The sequence below is a fragment of the Folsomia candida genome, unplaced genomic scaffold (genome assembly GCF_002217175.1).
Source record: "Folsomia candida strain VU population unplaced genomic scaffold, ASM221717v1 Fcan01_Sc028, whole genome shotgun sequence".
Lineage (NCBI taxonomy): Eukaryota > Metazoa > Arthropoda > Collembola > Entomobryomorpha > Isotomidae > Folsomia > Folsomia candida.
In genome coordinates, this window is record NW_019091220.1 from 389,698 (window position 1) to 409,982 (window position 20,285).

Genomic DNA, 20,285 nt, shown 5'->3' on the forward strand with positions numbered 1-20,285 from the left:
AAATTTCATATTTAGAATTGAGTAGAGTTGTCCATGTTTTCTTATCTCGTTTCAATTGCAAGTATTTTATTTCTTGGTGGTGGAATTTCTCCTTCCAAAATCACCTGCCCATAAGGTTGGAAGGTGACCGAAATTCAGTTCAACCTTATCACCAAGAAATAAAATAGAGTGCAATAATTGAAACTGGAATGCAAGCCAAGCGAAATTATTTCTATCTTGTCGGCGTGGCTTGTGCTCTCACTAAAGAATAGTTTGGTTTTCTTTGGCTGCTCTGCTGGCGTCGGCAGTCTTCGTCTAGCATTTCCAGTTTGGTGTTGAACGTGAGAGGTGGTCAGCTAAAATAGCTCTGCAAATTTCATTTATTCTAACTTTTTCTTAGTGATTTCTTATTAGAATTTGGAGAACTACAATTGTGGTGGTCTGCTCATCTTTCTAAACATTTCTTAGAGTTTTTAACAAGTTGAGAGAGAGGCAGCAGAAAGGTATGCAATTTTCTTTAATTTTAAAACTTCTTTTGAAAGATTTTAAAATTTTAATAATTCATTAAAGGATTATTTTTGAGTGTAATATTTCTAAGTTTGAAATTACTTAAATTATAATTGAGGGAACTATTTTTTTGTTTTCAGTCGCTCGTCGATTACAGATTTTTAAAGAGACTGAGCTAAAGGAGAAATCATGGTCCTGGAGACACGTTGTGAAAGCGAAGGAGAAGAGGTGACCATAGACTTGGATAGTGATGACGACATGGTCGATGTAAGTGTAAATACTTTTATATTATTGCTTTGTGTATAACATTTGTTTTAAAATTGTAATAACATTTCATAATTGTAGCACGCTATGCAGTTACGGTACACCAGGGAAAACGTGAAAGTCTTGAAACATGACAAGGACATTTGCCGGACGAACAAGCCTTCTGCTCGGTCTGAAGTCGTGAAGGACAAGTCCCTTGATGAGGTTATTGCTGAGAGGAAAATCATTGCCCCCGCTTCAAAATGGAACAAGGACAAGGATGGTATCGAGAAACGTAATCAAAAGTTCCAGGACGTGGATGACCCGGCAAATTTCGATAACAAAGTGGACAAGCGTCGTCAAAAGTTTGGGAGCATCGGCAACATTGACCTAAAATCATCAGAGGACATCAGCCTGGATGACATAATCAAGAAAAATCAATCACCCAAGCAAACCAATGCTTCCAAGCTTGGGCAATCTTTGGACGAAATTATCCAAGGACCCAAACGGAAGAATGGGATCAGTAATGGAAACGGAGAACGAAATGGACAACCCGAGCGTGGCGGAGAAAAACGGAGACGAACTGCTGAGGAGATGGCGTTTGACGAGGATCCTGAATATGTTATGTCTGGAATCGAGGTAATCGAGAAGCTAACAAAGCAAAGTGGATTCATCGTTCAGCAAGAAATTGCAAAGCAAACTGATCATGCACTTGGACGATCCCATAATTGGAGAGCTGTTGCAAAATGTGGCGAAGTTAGTGGTACGTTAATATTGACAATGCTTTTACACGTTTCTTTACTATTTATTATTTACTGACTTGTAATAGTTTAATATGATTATCGTCTTTTACTTTACTGTTAGTGACTGTTGATGGGTCATTTAAGGAGCTTTCGAAACAAGCTGCTGCATATGAACTAATCAAAACTTTAAAGGAACTAGATCCAAAGCACTTTTACCCAAAATGCTGCATTCCTGAGGCTCATTTTTATGACAACTTGGTTTTCGTGAAACTGGATGAAGTTTGTGCAGAACTTGGATTGACTGATATCCGTTTTGAAACGCGACAACGTAAACGGAACGGCACAGATATTTTCACAACCACCTACTTCATTGGTGATGATGAATTTACGGGTATGTTACTTTCTATATTAATAAATGTATACCATAGATTTTGAAAAATTACTGGACCACTCATGAAATTATGCAATTGTATTTTCAGGCACCAGCACCAACCAGGAACACTCTCAACTATTTGCTGCCAAAGGTGCTTATGAGACTTATTCACAGAAGAAATTTCCAAGAGGGAGTTACCATGTTCTGGAGAATGACAAGACTGGACAACTCGAATGTCAGGAATCTTCCGCTGCTCATTCCATAACCATTGGCATGGACGTTCTTGCAGGTCTATTGATGCCAGGGGTAGAGGATCTCGAAGCAGACCACATTGGAGGAGAGGATCGTTAGATATCATTGTTATGGTAGTATTATAGTTTACAGGTTACATGAAAATGAACCATTGACTTACCGATGAACTTTACATATGACAACATATAACTTTACATATGAATTTGTAGAATTAATAAGACGAACACGAATTTGGTATTTTTCTCTTTTCTTGCAATAAAACATTGTTATTCTTATCCTTAAATTTCTGTTTAATTTTTTGTTCATTTAAACGTGCTCATATAATCTCGTGGAATCAGTACTACTAATTTAGTGTCTTTGATTAATAATTGTCATACAAGAGAACACAAATTTACAGCAACTAACACTTCATGATTCAAAATTAAAGCATATCCATCTATTGCATTGCATTTTACCTTATAAATTTATATCTTCTTGAATATTTATCTGTATTCACAAAAATGGGAACTTTGAAATTATATATATCGAGAAAGAGAAAGTAGAAAACATTCAAAAATAAAATATTTGCGAGTCAATCATAATGAGTAATTGGTTAACTTATTACATACCTACACTATATACAATTAGACATCTTGAGCATGGAAAGACTTGTGTTCACTGACAGTAAAGGCACAAAAGGCTTTGTACAATAGAAAGGTTCCAAGTTGATTTTTAGATTTTTGAGACCAAGTGCTCGTCAATGTCCCCGCATAGCTTCCCTTCTTAATATTGGAGAGCTCAACAAGACCGACAGCATCAATCATTGATGCTTCGTTTACATTCGCTTCTCTTTCTGACGAATGATGGAAAACGCTAACAACAATTACTCCCAGACCTGAACTCCAAATGTTGAGAATCCTATCAAGCTTTTCCCCAAAACCAGTCAACACTTTTCTCCCACTCCCATACTTTTCCTTGGCATCCACAAGATGCTGGATGGGTCGTTTTCCACACCCTTTCCCAATATAAAATATAGATTTTAAAAAGGCTTCAAACTTTTCTGGATTCTTAATTATATCAGATTTTAAATGCGTCCCTGAAAAGTTGGCCTTTTTTGTGATCTTTGGGTCTAGTAGTAAATAGTTGTAAAATGACTTGCTCTTTTTAGACGGAGTGGAATAACTTTGGAGCAAATCTATTTTCAAATTTCCCCATTCGTCGATAACATGAAGATCTGTGATTGCTTGTTTTAATTCTGAGCTGAAATTACAGGTTCCTGGTTTTGGGGCAAGAACTTTTGTTAACTGCGATTGATTTGCCAGTCTGTTGAGAACTTGATACGTGGACTTTGTAACGGGGACGCTGGATGGTGGAATTTGTGAATCTTTCATCGTAGTTTGCAACTTTATCATGTCCGTTTTACTTGGTGGAGGTAGAATCGGGGGAGTAGAATCAGCAATCTCTGTCGCTGTTGAGGAAACTGAAGAACTGTCAGAGAAGGCTGGATTTGGTGTTGTTGCGAATGTGGGAGGAGACATTGGATAATTACTTTCATCAAACAATCCAATAGTGCACTCTTTAGTTTCTTCATATCCCAATTTTCGCTGGTATGAAATGGATAATGCGGATTCCTCTTCAATTGTAGACAGTTTGCCATTATCGTCTCGACTGCTGTCCTGCTCGGATTCATCTTCCGTCATCAAATAAGAAAACTTGTTCCATAACTTTTTTTGTTCTGCAGAGATATTGATACCTAAAAATTTTTCGCATTTACTTACTATATCACTTAAGATATGAATTTCATACGCAACCTATAAATTCAGTACGTACTTTCTGTAGCGTCCACTGGTTTTAAATGAATTGATGACGGCTCGCTATCACTACTCTCGCAAGTGATAAACTCATCCGCGCTGGAAGAATTATTCGAGAAACTGATAATACTGCTGTCTGGATGAGTATCCTTCCACGCCTTCACCACACTGTCCGATGGTTTAATAGATTTTCGAAAGTCGACCGACTTCTTGTAAAAATAGAGAAAACATCTCTCCTTCATTTCCTCTTCCACATTGTCCTTGGCCAAATCGTAGCAGCTTTTCCCATCTCCGTTCACCAATGTAGCATTCCCCCCATTTCTCATCAGCACATGAAGAACGTGTTCATAGTCGTAAATGACGCTGAGATGCATCGGTGACACGTTATCCTCAGTGGTGAGATTGTTCGGATCACCACCCTTTTCCAACAGCAAGAGTACAATTTCTGGGGAATTATTGCTTAGCCCAACGGCAAAGTGGAGAAGGGGCATTGACCATCCAGGCAGGAGGCAGTTTGTGTCGAGGTCATCATATAATGTCAAAATCGACTTGACACTGCTTTCATCATGCGCCTCTACGGCCCGGTACAAAAGAGAGACGCGCTCCATGATTTCCGATGGAATGAAATGACGATCCAATATTCTATTGTCTAATACTCGACCATTACTTGAGGACGTTCTGGTTAAAGAACAACTTTCTTCGTTTTTAAATGACATTTTCAGATCAGCAGTATGTTTATTTTATGTTTCCCGTAACATAAAACATAAATACAGATAACGGAAAATGGATATTCAAATTCAATATTGACATTGAAAATCAGCAACTGAAATATTCCTCACTTTAGCTTTGCCCCTTCTCAATACGTCTGTGAAGTTAGAACCGGTTATGAGCAAAATTGAGACTCGGAACAATACAGTATGCACACACATTATTAGCACCCCTCAAAATCGGCTAATATCTGCTGCCGTAAATTAAGTAATAAAGGTCGCCATGCCTCCAGTGACCTAAAAATGACCTAAATCTGTCACCATGCCTCCAATGACCTTAAAATGACCTAAATCCGTCGCCATGCCTCCAATGACCTTAAAATGACCTAAATCTGTCTCCATGCCTCCAATGACCTTAAAATTGCCTAAATCTGTCAACATGGCTCCACTTGTCAATTTCTAGTCAATTTATGTCATGATTGGATTTTGACTTCCCCAGCGCGGCATTTGACTTACGGCATTCTTTGAAATCGAAAATAATGCACAATTACATGCTCCATAAGACTCCGCCGACCCGCATCCTGACAAAAAATTTCCCGCCCCGCACTTGTCAATTTCTAGTCAATTCATGTCAAAATTGGATTTTGACTTCCCCAGCGCGGCATTTGACTTACGGCATTCTTTGAAATTTAAAATAATGCACAATTACATGCTCCATAAGACTCCGCCGACCCGCATCCTGACAAAAAATTTCCCGCCCCGCACTTGTCAATTTCTAGTCAATTTATGTCATGATTGGATTTTGACTTCCCCAGCGCGGCATTTGACTTACGGCATTCTTTGAAATTTAAAATAATGCACAATTACATGCTCCATAAGACTCCGCCGACCCGCATCCTGACAAAAAATTTCCCGCCCCGCACTTGTCAATTTCTAGTCAATTTATGTCATGATTGGATTTTGACTTCCCCAGCGCGGCATTTGACTTACGGCATTCTTTGAAATTTAAAATAATGCACAATTACATGCTCCATAAGGCCCCGCCGACCCGCATCCTGACAAAAAATTTCCCGCCCCGCACTTGTATATTTACAATGACAATTTATACTCAGATTATAAATATTTATTTGAACTGAAGTTACACAAGATGTGACTAAGAATTTGATGTCCTCATCGGTTTTAACTCGCTCCGATTTTGATGGAACTATTATAATTATCAGTGCCTGGGTAAATAATAGAACAGGATTTTTCATAATGCACAGTGTGAGCGAAGATATGATGGAATACGTAATGCATTTTTTCCACAACGAGAAAAATTGCAAGAGAAAGGCAAACGCTCGGTTGCGGATTTCACCATAGTTTCGTTTAATATGTAAGTTGATAATAGATGTGCATTTATTGAATTTAAATAATATTTATCGAGTAAGATCATGTTTAGTAAAACAGGCAGCAAAACATTTCAAATAGGCACGAGCTGAGCGTTGGCTCATACTCTCCTTCATAATAAACCGGTTGAGTCATCCCCTCTGCTCCGAATTCTCGTCCCCACCTTTTAAGCTCATCAAGGGTTTTCTCATCGTTCGTGGCCCCATTGGTTGATCCATCAGTCCGAATTAATCCTTCAAACATTTCCTAGTAGAAATTCAAAATTAATTAGTAATAGCGACACGGGCCAAGTATTTCAAGCATGGCGAATAAGACATACCTGGGTTATCAATGTTGTTGGCTTGCAGCCCACCTTCATGAGTTGGACAGTATCGTTCACACCGTCGGAGGAAAAGTTACTAGTGTACTGAAGTGCTTGTAGTTTTGAAATGGCAACAGCAAGGTCGTGGGCAGAGAAACTAATGCGAAATAAATCGGTAATGTGAAATTAATTTGGTGAGAAGTGAAGAAACTATACATATATGTACATATAATACCCCTCAGTCATTGAAGATATTTTGCCAAGATCGAATGATTCCGTTAAAAGATTTGTTTTCTTTAAATAGTGTGCTAGTATTCGCTCCCTTGCAAAGGAATCGGGTAATCCAATATAAATTCTTTTCGAAAACCTTCGCCTGAATGCATAATCCAAATGCTGCGGAAAATTTGTCAATCCTGGGAAAATTTAGTTAACTTAAGCAACTTGAAACTATGTAATGGTCTGTGCCACCAAAGACTAACCCACGACCACGATTCCAGAATAATTATTTAGGCCATCCATGCACCTGTAATTAATTGCATAATAGCAAGATGCATAAATGCGTACTACAAGGATGCGTAATACAAAAAATGAAAATACTTACGAAAGAAATCCCGTCTTGAGCCGTCGAATGTGTTCAGGATCGTCCTCTTTTCGCTGACATAATAGAGAGTCGATCTCGTCAATAATTATTATCGACGGGCGCTTCTCATGAGCCAACTCGAAAATCCGACTGAGGTACTTGTCTGAGTCACCTGCAAAATATTGGCAGGATAAATTTTAAGCTGGCATAAACAGTAAAAATTAACGACACAGTTAGCATACCTATCCACTTATGCAAGATGTCTTTTGGCTCTACCTTCCAGATGCTTATCGTTGGGAAGGTTTTGCACTTTTCCTCTTTTATATAGTTAAGCTCCCCCACAAGACAGCTTAAGATATGGGTTTTTCCAACCCCAGAAGGTCCAAAAAGCAGCACGCCTTGAAGGTCACTGCCAAATTCTTTCTCCGCCACCAATGGTAGGAAAATGGTTTTCTTCATACTCACGATAACGTGGTCCAAACCAATCACGTCCGACAGCCTCCCACTTCCTGTTTTCACGAGACACTGTAAAATAATGTCATCAGTTATGGCAACTGCTTTTTCCTTTAATTTAACTGCTTCCTTATTAGTCGATTTTCCCTTTGTGGCATTTTCGTTGTTTTCAGTAAGATCTTGCATAGAAATGGTTTGTGTTCCGCTGTTGGCTGAGGGATTTACATATGAGAAATGGATTTCTGAATCCATACCCATTAGAGAAACTAACGGATTTGTTACTGGATTGAACGTCTCAGCCAAGCCACAGCTAACAGGCATAGTCAGTCTGACCGCTGTAGGTAAGTTGTTTGTGGTTGGCAGAACCTCAGGCTGTTTATGGTCCCCCGTTGCTGTCGAAGGTTTGTCGTTTTCCTCAGTGTGGCAAATACCTAACAACGAAAAAAAATAATAAGTTTTAATTTAGCCCACCAAAAAGTGGCATAATTCGACATTTTCTGAGCCGATTTTGATAAAGTGTTGCACCGATCATTTTTACGGGATTTCGAAACTATGCACAAGTCGAGTTCGAGAATTTTTTTATCTTTACCCAGGTGATATGCACCAAAATGTGCAAAACTTTTCCCTTCAAGACATTGCTTTCCATGCCTCGTAGGTAGTGTAACTCAGTACTGCAAACATTGTAGGAAAAGACATTCTGAACATTTTAAGTGCAAAATTACCTAAATCGGTTAAGAAATGGAGGAGTTATATAGATTTGAAAATCCAAAAAAAATATTCAGGATGGACAAATAATAGCGGTGTTGCGGTGCATATATTATTAATAACAACCAATTATTAGCTTTAAATACACAAGGTCCCAAAAAATTGGAAATCTTAGTGAGGCCGTGCAATATTAACTAATAAATTCAATTAGATTGAAGCATTTGTTTTTTATCGCTCTGGGTATCATTTTTGCTGGAACCATTCTGAATTTTGCTTTTCATACGCATGGATTCTTAATTTTTTAAAAAACGAGAAGCAATTTCAAGTTTCACACTAGAAGTTTGAAAATTAAATTAACTGAGATCAAATATGAAGGTTTAATAATTGTGAAGTACATACATATTTGTTTTAAAAAGTTACAAATCTAAAATTTTGAGATACTAATTTGGATATTCCGTATTTTTATTCTGATAAAATCATCAGACCGATTGAGGGGGACCAGTGTATTCTACTTAAGTGATTAATTCTTCCAGTAAAAAAGTGGTATGGAGAGCGGTGATACAACAATTCTACAGTGTAATTTAATTTATTAGTTGTTCTTGCACGGTCTCGCTAAGATTTCCAATTTTTTGGACCTTGTTTATTATCAGAGTTGCCCTTAATTCCGCTTATGTTTTCTTCCTCGGTAATTTTCCTTTCCTGGTCAAGTTTCCCGTCATTGCAGCTTTCCTCCTCCTCGTCGCGTACACCCGTCTCTAATTCTGAGATAAGCACTTGTGGTTCCTCGTCGTCGTCGCTTTCAAATTGTGAAGATTTTCCGTCGTCGTCACTCTCCTCCTCTTCCATGGACTCCACATTGTCAGGGTGTACTCCAGCGATACACTTTTCTACAATTATTACACAAAAATTATAAAACAACTGCATAATACTTGAGAATGCGTGCAAAAATAAAGGGACGTGCATAAAATAAGTAACGATTTGGATGGACAGGGAGAGTATTTGGCCGAAGTTGCAATTAAACTTGTGCCACATGTTGAAACCAGGGCGCAACTGGTAACGCACGGGAAGGGAGGATTTTTAAAAAATCCCAGGTCTGCGTCATATATTTTATGACCGTTCCTTAACGTAGAAACTGTACCTTTTTCCAGTTCATGCAAGCAGACTATTGCTAAGTCCTCATTGACACCGATTAAATCTGTCAAGACTTGAAGTTGAAAAGTTGAGTCACGATCTAATATAACAAAACGCTTTTTAAGATATTTGTAATTACTGTAAAGAGTATTGGATCATATTTACATGCAGAAAATGTACATTATGCAAAATTTGAGGGAATGTACTTATGAATTTCTGACTACCCAAGTCGAGCAAATTGATCTAATCATTTGTGTATATTACCAATGGGCTTAGGAACTAAAGGCGAATACATGGTTGCATATCAGATTGGTAAAAAAATTATAAATGAAAATTAACCTTTTGAAAATCTTTTGAGGCACTTGTTGGCTTCGGTGAGGACCTCCAAAGCTTGCCGATACTGCCTCGTCCTGTGGTAATAAATTCCCATTTGAGATAAACTTTGACTTTTCTCAAAGTCGTCCATTTTTCAGTGAATTAATTAATTAATTTTCTAAGGATGCTTTGTGGGCAAAAGTGAATCTTAAAACTAAGAAGAAACCAAGATCAGATTGAGAAACTGGGACTGTGGATGAGAGTGAGAAATTTGATCTACTCTAACCCTGATCTTTAGGATTGTTTACTCAAGATTAATGGTAATTGCATCCGTTCAGTATTTTGTCATACTCTTGTCTCCGTAGTAAGTCATGTAGTTGCAGCTCTGACTAACAAAGTGAATCACTTAATTTTGCCAAATTTTGAAATTGATTAAATTAAAAAATGATGTACGAGGAGGTGTCGGAATCGGAAACAGAGGGAGAAAGTGCTTCTGAAACCGAAAGTGTGACTCATTCCGAACAACTTGTTGACAATTCAGAAAAAGTGACGGACCAGACGCAGGAGTTACTAAATGAATCTGAAGAGGAACCTGCCAAGGAATCACGAGAAGAAATTCATGAAAGACAGGCAGAAGAAATTCCAGAGCAAATACGGTTAGTTGTTCGTGATTTCAATTCGTAGTTTGTGTGCAAAATTTTGGCTTCATACATATATATGCATGCATGGCATCATTTTGTGTGTGGCGAGAGAGAGAGAGAAAGATCATCGCGTAAACTTTACTGATAAATCGAGCAGGTTTGACTTTTTCCCCTCGTCCAATGTACACCGCATATACAAAACCATAGATCTATACATACAAAGATGCCGTCCAGTTTAGTGATCCTTATTTACTTGTCCATGATACAGAACTCACTTTTACGCATTTCAGAACTTATTCGTTGAGTTCCAACCCATTGGTAAAAACCCTTCTCTTTCGACTTTTATGCATAAGTCTCAAGCTGCCTCTGACTTTATTATGCAACCATGTTTGCATGTACATACGTCTGCTCCCATTTCTCTAAACACGATTTCATAAAGCTTGCTGTAATTTAATTTTAGTATCCAAATTGGATTTGAAAAATTGCTTATAATTAAGGAAAAATTTATTACACAGGAATGAGCAGAGGAATGAATATCTTCCACAATGTCCTGAATTTGACTATGATAAGGATGTGAAGAGGATCAGAAAGGAGGAGAGAGAAAAAATGACAAAAGAACAAGAAATGCGAAAAAAGCAGGGAGGAACTAATTCAACCCTGCTCCCATTTTCGAGTGACGAAATGGGACTGCTTGTAAGTCGATTTTAAGCTGTTTGATGAATAATGCGTTAGTATTACATTCGCTTAACCGATGGAAATTAATCTTGCAGCGCTGTGGTCCACCAGGCGGCTGGACAGTGTCTAACCCGCCCTTACAACCCTCAAAGCCATTAAAACAACCATTTGCCGAATACAATGCGAATTATGCTCCGTATTCGAAGCCAAACAAATCAAGGCTAAAGGCCACTAATCCGAAATCGGATGATAATTCTTCCAGCGGACCTTCTCTGCACCATCGAACACCAGTGCTTAAACCCAAAATTACGCATAACCTTCTCCACGAATTAGGGAAGGTTCTTCACGAGAAGTTGATCGCCTGTAATACAGAAGAAGATAAGAATGCAGCGCTTCTCTCAATACTTGAAACCAGTGGGTTCGCGCAGATATTTGCAGAAACGGATCAGCAAAAATCTGCAAAGAAAAAAATTACGAAGACAGAGAGAAATTCAGCGCAGTCAAAATATTTATCGTTCGATAACAAGCATTATTGGGCGAATTTCGTCAAGGACGAGGGCTTCAGTCAAGAAGTCCGCAAGTCATTTTTTTGTAAAATGGCGGAATTCCAACAGAAGAAAAATGCACCTCATCGGCGTCGTAACCCCGAGGAAATTGTATTGGCAGAGCTTCCAAATTTAATGGATCCGGAAGACGCTGCTTCTCAAAGCGCTGTGGCGTGAGGGGCGATGACCACTTACCAGCCGTTCAGTGCGACGGCTGCGGTACGTGGTATCACTACGAGAAAAATGGGGAGGGAATGCAGCATTGTGACTACACAGAAGGACAAGAAACCGAAGAATGGTACTGCATGACATGCCGTGAAGAAAATCAGATATCTGGCGAATTTGACTCCATTCAACCCGACGATGATCATGACAACGACAAGGACCATCATCCGGACAACATGCATGATAATGCTGACGGTGGATTTGAAAATTTAACACACACCGAGTGCGAAGATCCCAGTTTGACACAAATACGATCATCAGATAATTCGGAGGCCAATTTAACTAGAACCTCTTTACTCGAAATGACTGAACCGGAAATTGATCATGAATCCGATCGAGAGACTGTTATTGCCCCTATGAGAGCAAAGGAGACTCGTACTTTGGAAAACGTCCAACTTGACATGGATACAATTTGTTCAGTCCTAAATGTCACCGAGGAGGAACTGAATTATATCCCTCCGAAAGAAATTGATATTATCTTCTCGGCAGAAAGCATTTCGAAGATTTACAATTACGACACAGGAAAATTTGTGCAAGAGAAAAAAGCTCGTGGTGATGAGTTAGCACAACGGCTTCGCGAATCTGGAATTCTGTGCGCATTTAAAAACAGCCGAGCGCCTTATTATTACGCCACGAAAAAATTTAAGGTCATTGGAGGCATGGCGACAGATATAGGTCATTTTAAGGTCACTGGAGGCATGTTGACGGATTTAGGCAATTTTAAGGTCATTGGAGGCATGGCGACAGATTTAGGCAATTTTAAGGTCATTGGAGGCATGGAGACAGATTTAGGTCATTTTTAGGTCACTGGAGGCATGGCGACCTTTATTACTTAATTTACGGCAGCAGATATTAGCCGATTTTGAGGGGTGCTAATAATGTGTGTGCATACTGTATTGTTCCGAGTCTCAATTTTGCTCATAACCGGTTCTAACTTCACAGACGTCTTCTCAATTATATTTCGGGACCAAACTTATTACGACATTTAATGGACACTGAATTAACCAAAATTTTAACCAAAATCGTCTAAAAAAATTCATAATGATGTAACAGCAGTGCAGTCGACGGTTGACGGTTGTTGTATTTACATTTTCGTCCGCTGCTCATTCAAATGATGACATTGAGCGAAACTTTCTCCTGCAACATTGCGACTCGACTTGTGTTTACAGCTCCTAATGGGAATTTGAGACTGACTGGATTACATAAAGCTTCGTATATGAAATGAACCAAACCAACTAACCAACTCATCATTAGGCATATATTTTGTTATATAAAAGTTTTTGTGTTTGTACTTTGCCCCATACATCGTAACAAGAGATTGAGGTATATATCTGTCAGTTTTGTATGAATAAACAGAATATCGTGAATAGACTTGACCCCAAGTACATAGATAATTACTAGTTGAGTGATATGATAAAAAGTTTGGAGACCCGATTGGTGCAAAATTAAGGCTGTGATCATAATAATAAATAATAATAAAGTGTAATAATATTATACTAAAATATGTACTACATAAAAAGTACCTTGTGGTATTAATGTCCAATCATTTATTTTTCAGTAACAAGTTGGATTTGTTGACGGTTGGGAAAATCGGTATCAAACTTACACAAAAAAGTGTAAAGTATGGCAACTCTGAAAACCTTGCAAGCACTCCGACTTATGCAAAATAAGTTGGGGTTTTCTGGATTTCGAAAATTATCAACGTCGAAAAGCTTATCTGCGGCATATGAGTCCCCATTGCCGGACAGTTTTTATAATGAAGAACAAAAGCAAATGCAGGCAACGCTTGGAAAGGTGAAATTTTAACATTTACGAACGCTTGGGTTTAACAAATTTTGATATTGAGTAATAATGATGTATCAAATTGATCCAGATTATCGAGAATGACATAAACCCCTTTGTCGATGAGTGGGAGAAACAAGAAATATTCCCGGCACACCAAGTCTTTAAGAAATTAGGTTAGTGACAACTATTACATAAAATAAGTATACTTTAAATTAAAGAAATTAAGAAATTAGGAAATGCTGGTTTACTCGGAATTGATAAGGATCCAGGTATGTACATAAATCTGCCAATGTTTAATCAAATACATTGACATATAACTAAAATTTTAAAATTTTTCTAGAGTACGGAGGTCTCGGATTGGACTTCAAATACCTGGCAGCAGTGCTGGAAGAACTTGGAACCATTAAATGTGGGGGCGTCGGAATGGGTATTTCTGTTCAGATGTCAATGACACAGCAGGCGTTAGCAAGGTGGTTAATATTATTTAACGGACTGCATTACATTCCATTGTGTAATTAAATACATACTATTGTTCATCTGCTTGCATTTAAGATTTGGAAGTGAAGAGCTTAAAAAACAGTTCCTTGTCCCCTCAATCGCTGGGGACTATGTGGCTTGTGTTGGAATTTCAGAGCCAATAGCTGGTAGCGATGTCGGCTCGATTACCGTAAATTCATGGAAATTATTCATCCCTAAATCATAACCAATGCTACCAATGTAATAGCACATGCATTCCTTATAGACCACTGCAAAGAGACAAGGTGACGACCTAATCATCAATGGGTAATTTCTCAATTCGAAAAAATGCGATAACTAATTTATTAAAATTTATTTACACTGTATGACGCTTGTATCTTTTTTTAGACAGAAAATGTGGATCACAAATTCACTACAGGCAGACTGGATTTGTCTTTTAGTAAATACTTCGGATGGAAATAAATACAAAAACAAATCTCTAGTATGCGTGCCCATGAATTTAAAGGGTACGTAATATTGTTTCTACTTTGTTTTGCCTGTGATCATTTTAATATGACCAAATTTAACAGGAATCACTAAAACAAAAATCCACAAAATCGGTAACGATTCGTCCGACACTGGTCAACTTTTCTTTGAAGATGTCAGAGTTCCAGCGAAAAATATAATCGGGGATGAAGGGGCTGGTTTCTATTACCAAATGTTGCAATTTCAACAGGAGCGTTTGGCTGCTTCAGTTGGAGGATTAAAAGCTATGGATATCATAATTTCCGAAACAATTGATTACACGCGTCAGAGGAAGGCGTTTGGGAAAGCTATTTTGGACAATCAAGTAGTTAATTTTAGACTTGCGGAACTTGCATCGGAAGTCGAAAGTTTGAGGGCTTTGACGTATGCTGCTATTGGTAAGTTATAATAAAATGTATAAGTAATTGCTGAAATTTTATCTCAAAGCTTGACGATTTTCAGATTGTTTTGTGCGAGGAGAAGACGTTACAAGGCTCGCATCAATGGCCAAGCTTAAGGTATTTTGACTGGCTACTTATAATATTTAGAATTGTCAAATTAACTGAATTTAACTGTTTTAAATAGGCCGGAAGACTGGCTCGAATTGTTGGTGATAGCTGCTTGCAATATTGGGGTGGTAAGTTTACAAATCTAAATAGAAGTTTACTGGTTTTTCACAGAAGGCATGGATAAGATGAAATAGAGATATGTATTTATCAACCCGATTACTTTCTGGAAATTTAAAGGGATGGGCTACAGCAGGGAGACGTCAATTTCACGATATTACAGGGACACTCGTCTACTTTCTATTGGGGCGGGCGCAGATGAAGTAATGCTCCAAATTCTGACCGGCCTATTAAATATTAGCCCCAGATCAAGCAAGTGATCGATATTGGCGTGTGCCTTACATAATAAAATATGCATATTTTCAATAAAGTTATTTAATCCCATAAATTAAATCATCCATGTTTTCAATGCGTACACATTTCTGTACATTTTTATGCACGATAGAAGGTTAAAGTCCAACCAACTTTTTCATACAAACATCACTCCACGTGTATTAGGCGATACACAAATATATATACTTGCATTTGTATAACTCGTTGGCCTTCAATTGACTTTAACGAATCCAATGCGGGAAACATTTACTCTAGACACAACACAAAGTTCATGACTTTCTTCACCTGAAACTACTGAACCTATATGTTTTTGTACTTTTACTGCCAAAATGTTTGCAAAAAATCAAATATTCGCAAATCCAAGAAATTCTTCATTGTGGAAATTACTGCAACTTTCACAAGGCAACAAACCACATCAACACCAACGACGTTGTGCAGTCAACAATTTGTCCCCCGTTCGGACTTTCTCCACCGAATACAGTTCCTCGCTTGCCGACTCCTTTTACAACGAAGAGCAGAAGAAGTTACAGACCACGGTGTCAAAAGTACTAAAAAGATCCAAAATCCAACTAGTTTACTGCTTCATGTAATATAATAAAATGAGTTTAGAAAGTAGTTTGCTTTGCTCTAAACTTTTTTCAGATTGTGGAGACCGAGATTTTACCACATGTGGAAAAATGGGAGAATGCGGAAGAATTTCCGTCTCATTTTATTATTAAAAAGTTTGGCAACGCATCACTTCTCGGAATTCGATTCGATACTGGTACGTACATATGTAAATATATTACAAATATACCGATGCATATTCAAACATGCGGATTTGAATTCAATTTCTTACTGTAAATTGGTAATTCAGTGGGATAAGATTGTTACAAAATTATTTTATTTTTCAGATTACGGTGGATTAGGTTTCGACTACAAGTATCATGCAGCATATTTAGAAGAACTTGGTAGCATACCTGCGGCAGGAATTTGTGCCGGGATAACTGCGCATACCGAAATTACATTGCCAGCACTTGCAAGGTGAATTTTTTCCTATTTTCTCAATGTCCCCATCATTATAAGTGATATACCTACGGGTAAAAATTTACAAAATCTCATTGCTTCAAACGTCCCAACTCTGAGCCAATTTTCCAATTCAAAAACTCCCATAATAGTCAATTTCCTTATTATCCGATTTCCACCGCTTGCACGACCATATTCCTAATTTTATTCAGAGGAAGTTGAAAAAAAATCAATTACTACTTACCCCAAAGTAGTAAAATTCCTTCTTTTTCGTGCATTTATTCTCCAATCTTTCAATCCTCACCAAAAAATCTGGAAGAAACGTGTGTTGAAAGTCTGTGAATTTGATGATATTTAGATTCGGGAGTGCGGAATTGAAAAGTGAATTTCTTTCCCCATCCATAGCTGGAGATGTTGTGGCCTGTTTAGGGGTGTCAGGTCAGTGCAAAAAGCGTGACAAGCCAATAACCCAGAATAAAATTAGATTTCTGAGAAAACTTCGTTAACCTGCTCGTACATAAAATGTAAAATTCGATTCTCATATTCCGTCCCAATGTCAGAATTAGATTTCCAAAAATGCTGCCTCGTAGTTTCTTTATGATTTGATTTATTACGACCGCAATGAAAATCTAATTTAATTCTTAATTAATAATCCTGTTCATTTCCGTGTTCAATAATTTAGATTTTACTGTCAATTTTGAATTTTATATTTAATTTCATGCTCTCCTTTCACCTTGGTGGATTGAAAATATTGCGATGATTTCTTCTCCCTCGTGCAGAACCGCAGGCTGGTTCGGATGTTGCCAACATAAAAGTAATTATTATTTGCTCCTTTATTGTTTCCATCAAACTAATTTCTGACACAATACTAATCCGTACGTCAATCAAGTATAAGACGCAAATTGAATTTCCTAAATTCGTTGAAACCTGGCGAAGCCAGCGTACGACGCATATGCTAATTCAAATTCATGCTGAATAAGGATCCCAGTTTCCTTGTTGACTTGTCTCTCTCGTGTATTTTAATTTAGACGAGATTTATAATCTTGCCGTCCCACTCGGCGTGGTGTGGTTTGGTGGATCTGATTAATTAATTATTACTCTGTGAAATCGTGCGTTTAATTTATTTATCCAGACAAGTGCCGTGCGGACGGGAGATGATTTAATAATCAACGGGCAAAAGACTTGGATTACGAACGGATTGAAGGCAGATTGGATTTGTTTGCTGGCAAATACTTCTCAAGGTTCTGCACACAAGAACAAGTCTCTAATTTGTGTTCCGATGAATTCTAAAGGTAATTATTTTAAGCAGTACGAATATAAGCATATTATGTAGGCTTTTGGGACATTGTTCTCATTTTCCCCGTCCGTCCATTCCCAGAGCTCAACTTTCACCACAGCAATAGCTTATACATAAGCTTTCTTCTTTGTCCACCACCATCACTATCTTTGCGGTTTAACTCTTGAAAGCTGGGCAAAGTCAACTATTTGCATTTGCAGATTTACTTTCGTAAATCGGATTTGAAAACAAATGCGTTTTTTCCTGAAAACAAAAAATATGGCAAAAGTACTTAGCATTTCCCGTCATGAGATCACCTCAGTTCTTTTGTCTACAGTATATTTCCTACTTTACGGACAATAATGTCAATGCATCTGCGTCGTACTGTATCTAATCCTTGAAAGCCCACGCTAAAAGGGTTAGTGGAGAACATGTCTTTGAAAGTAGAATTAGTATTGAATAACGGACATGTCATACATAAGTACATATATTTCATTTTATCCATATATACATACGTAGTATTATTTGTACATGTCTATCATATTACCCCACGGACAAGTCAAGCATGAAATTGTTTCTTTTGTCAAATCTCCAATTCGTAGAATTTCTCCATTGCTTTCCAAATCCATCCAGTGACTCCTCCAAAGCTCCACCAAAAGTCAGCCTAATATTAAATTAATGCCATTTCAGGAATATCTCGGACCAAGATTCATAAACTCGGCTGGAACTCTTCAGACACTGCTCAACTTTTCTTTGAGGATGTCCGCGTCCCTGCAAAGAACATAATTGGCGATGAAGGAAGTGGGTTCATGTACCAAATGCTACAGGTACGTGCAAAAAATGTGTGCTGTGAAGAAAACAAAAAAATTGTGAAACAAGCCCATTATACGATTTTCTATGTACACAACAATCTCACGATAGTATAATATTCTCTCTTCAAATAAGGAACAAAATGTGTTACGAAACTCTGCAAACAAGTTACAATGTCGGAATTACTGAAAATGTTTTGATTCCACGTTTCCTTTTTTGTATACAGAGCATTTCCGTTTCCACTCTTATTTGTTTTTGCTGAAACTGGGAGAAAGATTGAGAAAGCAGGTACACAGTTGGTCTCACCGGGGGGGAGACAGAGACGAGGATGATGCTGAGTTGACAATTCCGTCCATCAAATAATAGCTACAACCCCTCCGGGTTTTAGATTTCGCAATTCCAAATGATAGAAATATTGTGTTTGATGATGACAAAAACATGCCTCTTTTTTTTCCTTCGAATTGTCCTCAAATAATCAAATTGGTACATACCTGACAATGGCACTTTGCTCACATTTTCATGTCTTTGTTCAATTACATTTCCTTTTGCTTCATTGGATTATTTCCAGTTTCAAGAAGAACGCCTTTGCATGGCGCTGGTCACCTTGAGAGCCCTGGACAAAGCGATTAGCGACACAATTGAGTACACTCGGCAGCGTCAGGCCTTTGGAAGATCGATATTAGATAATCAAGTTGTCCATTTTCGCCTGGCTGAGCTAGCAACAGAAATTGAAGCATTACGAGCACTTACCTACCGATCTGTGGGTACGTCTGACGCAAACGTTTCATAGACTACACATTCACCATGAAGAGCACAAGTTTTAAGTTATAAAGCGAAAAGGAATAGAGAGAGCGAGAAGAAAGATGGCCAGCACACTCTCATCTATCATTGTTAAAACAAATGTGTCGCAAATTGAAAATGGAATAGGCATTTTTAGCCTGTCCACAAACCTCTCAATAGTTCCAGGCGAGAGATATTCTTGTCTGAATTCGAATTATGTCTCGGAAATTTCGAAAGAAACCCCAAAAATAGTCCGTCTTATTTGTTAAATTTCAAACCCTCCCTGACAATCGAGTTTAAACTTGACTGATTTTTAATCTCTAGCAATTATCTCTAAAATTTTAGACCAATTTCAATCGATAACAATGACGCAATTTGCTCAACATACACTTTGTTCCAGCCCCGTAAACACTAAATGATAAATCAACCACTCTATTTTTATCACCTTTCACAGAGATGATGGTGAACGGGGAAAATGTGACACGGACAGCATCGATGGTGAAATTAAAGGCAAGTTGACACTTACAAAGTGTCGCGTTTAATCACTTTGTGTTAACCCTTTTAAATAATTTACTCCCTACTCATGATAGTTGGCAACATCTAAAAATACTGTTATGTTACATAACGCTCATCGAATAAATTGCAGGCTGGAAGGCTCTCTCGATTGACAGCAGACAGTTGCCTGCAATTCTTTGGGGGAATGGGTTACACCCGAGACGTGTTCATCTCCAGATTTTTCAGGGATGGAAGGCTAACCTCGATAGGCGGAGGGGCTGATGAGATTATGCTGGAAATCATCACAAGAGTTTTGAACATTGCCGAAAGGACCAATAAGTGATTTGGCATGTGTACATTATGATTATTTATATTTTGTGGTACGTAAACTTGCCATATTTTAAAAATAAACCAACATAATTTATCAACCGAAAGTCATCTACTACTTATGTATTTACCTACTGGATGAAAAGATACATTTTTTAAAAGAAACCTGCCCATCAGATCTCGGACTTGAGTAAATTGCGTATTTCGATCGTCTTCTTTCATATGGTTCCAGTCTTTCGCGTCCATTCCCAAGATTAAGAGGTTGCAAAATAAATGTGCTCCTCTTCTCGAGTTTGAAAGATGATTGAAGATATTTTTTGAGTGCAACAAATTGATCTTCTTCCAATCTACTTGATGGAACGAGGAGATGCTATCT

At 37.9% G+C, this 20,285-nt stretch overlaps 5 protein-coding genes across 9 annotated transcripts; 3 read left to right on the plus strand and 2 right to left on the minus strand.

Annotated features, from left to right (window-relative positions):
• Positions 1-66: 66 nt before the first annotated feature.
• Positions 67-2,380, plus strand: LOC110859842. Its single transcript, XM_022108848.2, has 5 exons — positions 67-482; positions 627-753; positions 832-1,492; positions 1,594-1,863; positions 1,952-2,380. The coding sequence occupies exons 2-5, from the start codon at positions 676-678 to the stop codon at positions 2,194-2,196; spliced, it is 1,254 nt and encodes a 417-aa protein (XP_021964540.1). The 5' UTR covers positions 67-482; positions 627-675; the 3' UTR covers positions 2,197-2,380.
• On the minus strand, positions 2,333-5,109 carry LOC110859841. The gene is made up of 2 exons (XM_022108846.2): positions 3,907-5,109; positions 2,333-3,829 (listed from the first exon to the last, which is right to left on the minus strand). The coding sequence occupies exons 1-2, from the start codon at positions 4,601-4,603 to the stop codon at positions 2,721-2,723; spliced, it is 1,806 nt and encodes a 601-aa protein (XP_021964538.1). The 5' UTR covers positions 4,604-5,109; the 3' UTR covers positions 2,333-2,720.
• An 858-nt stretch (positions 5,110-5,967) lies between these two features.
• LOC110859958 (vacuolar protein sorting-associated protein 4B) lies at positions 5,968-12,697 on the minus strand. Of its 5 annotated transcripts, XM_035859851.1 has the most exons (10): positions 12,444-12,697; positions 9,490-9,560; positions 9,158-9,250; positions 8,655-8,906; positions 7,104-7,745; positions 6,883-7,033; positions 6,761-6,804; positions 6,517-6,694; positions 6,300-6,438; positions 5,968-6,226 (listed from the first exon to the last, which is right to left on the minus strand). In XM_035859851.1, the coding sequence occupies exons 4-10, from the start codon at positions 8,863-8,865 to the stop codon at positions 6,029-6,031; spliced, it is 1,563 nt and encodes a 520-aa protein (XP_035715744.1). In that variant the 5' UTR covers positions 8,866-8,906; positions 9,158-9,250; positions 9,490-9,560; positions 12,444-12,697; the 3' UTR covers positions 5,968-6,028. The 5 variants fall into 5 exon arrangements, with proteins under 5 accessions (XP_035715744.1, XP_035715745.1, XP_035715742.1 ...); XM_035859852.1 differs by lacking the exon at positions 9,158-9,250; XM_035859849.1 differs by having other exon boundaries at positions 9,490-12,684.
• Positions 12,698-12,886: 189 nt separating this feature from the next.
• Positions 12,887-15,276, plus strand: LOC110859868 (probable acyl-CoA dehydrogenase 6). The gene is made up of 12 exons (XM_022108885.2): positions 12,887-13,033; positions 13,110-13,345; positions 13,425-13,509; positions 13,570-13,605; positions 13,677-13,806; positions 13,889-14,003; positions 14,079-14,119; positions 14,201-14,319; positions 14,383-14,715; positions 14,780-14,835; positions 14,903-14,954; positions 15,064-15,276. The coding sequence occupies exons 2-12, from the start codon at positions 13,175-13,177 to the stop codon at positions 15,201-15,203; spliced, it is 1,278 nt and encodes a 425-aa protein (XP_021964577.1). The 5' UTR covers positions 12,887-13,033; positions 13,110-13,174; the 3' UTR covers positions 15,204-15,276.
• Positions 15,277-15,445: 169 nt separating this feature from the next.
• Positions 15,446-20,016, plus strand: LOC110859867 (probable acyl-CoA dehydrogenase 6). The gene is made up of 10 exons (XM_022108884.2): positions 15,446-15,761; positions 15,859-15,979; positions 16,110-16,239; positions 16,580-16,659; positions 17,001-17,035; positions 17,354-17,513; positions 18,188-18,324; positions 18,876-19,071; positions 19,542-19,597; positions 19,734-20,016. Exons 1-10 carry the CDS (start codon positions 15,546-15,548, stop codon positions 19,923-19,925), a joined length of 1,323 nt encoding a protein of 440 aa, XP_021964576.1. The 5' UTR covers positions 15,446-15,545; the 3' UTR covers positions 19,926-20,016.
• The last annotated feature ends 269 nt before the right edge of the window (positions 20,017-20,285 follow it).

Coding starts and splice junctions, on each gene's coding strand:
- LOC110859958 (XM_035859849.1), bottom strand. CDS start 9,616: ATGGACGACTTTGAGAAAAGTCAAAGTTTATCTCAAATGGGAATTTAT. Junction 7,746..8,654: donor CAACTCTGATAATAAACAAG/GTCCAAAAAATT, acceptor TTTCGTTGTTAG/GTATTTGCCACACTGAGGAA. Junction 7,034..7,103: donor CATCTTGCATAAGTGGATAG/GTATGCTAACTG, acceptor AATATTTTGCAG/GTGACTCAGACAAGTACCTC.
- LOC110859868 (XM_022108885.2), top strand. CDS start 13,175: ATGGCAACTCTGAAAACCTTGCAAGCACTCCGACTTATGCAAAATAAG. Junction 14,004..14,078: donor GCGATGTCGGCTCGATTACC/GTAAATTCATGG, acceptor CATTCCTTATAG/ACCACTGCAAAGAGACAAGG. Junction 14,716..14,779: donor TTTGACGTATGCTGCTATTG/GTAAGTTATAAT, acceptor GACGATTTTCAG/ATTGTTTTGTGCGAGGAGAA.
- LOC110859841 (XM_022108846.2), bottom strand. CDS start 4,603: ATGTCATTTAAAAACGAAGAAAGTTGTTCTTTAACCAGAACGTCCTCA. Junction 3,830..3,906: donor ACCAGTGGACGCTACAGAAA/GTACGTACTGAA, acceptor AAAAATTTTTAG/GTATCAATATCTCTGCAGAA.
- LOC110859867 (XM_022108884.2), top strand. CDS start 15,546: ATGTTTGCAAAAAATCAAATATTCGCAAATCCAAGAAATTCTTCATTG. Junction 16,660..17,000: donor GGCCTGTTTAGGGGTGTCAG/GTCAGTGCAAAA, acceptor TCCCTCGTGCAG/AACCGCAGGCTGGTTCGGAT. Junction 17,036..17,353: donor CGGATGTTGCCAACATAAAA/GTAATTATTATT, acceptor TTATTTATCCAG/ACAAGTGCCGTGCGGACGGG.
- LOC110859842 (XM_022108848.2), top strand. CDS start 676: ATGGTCCTGGAGACACGTTGTGAAAGCGAAGGAGAAGAGGTGACCATA. Junction 754..831: donor GTGATGACGACATGGTCGAT/GTAAGTGTAAAT, acceptor TCATAATTGTAG/CACGCTATGCAGTTACGGTA. Junction 1,493..1,593: donor AAAATGTGGCGAAGTTAGTG/GTACGTTAATAT, acceptor CTTTACTGTTAG/TGACTGTTGATGGGTCATTT.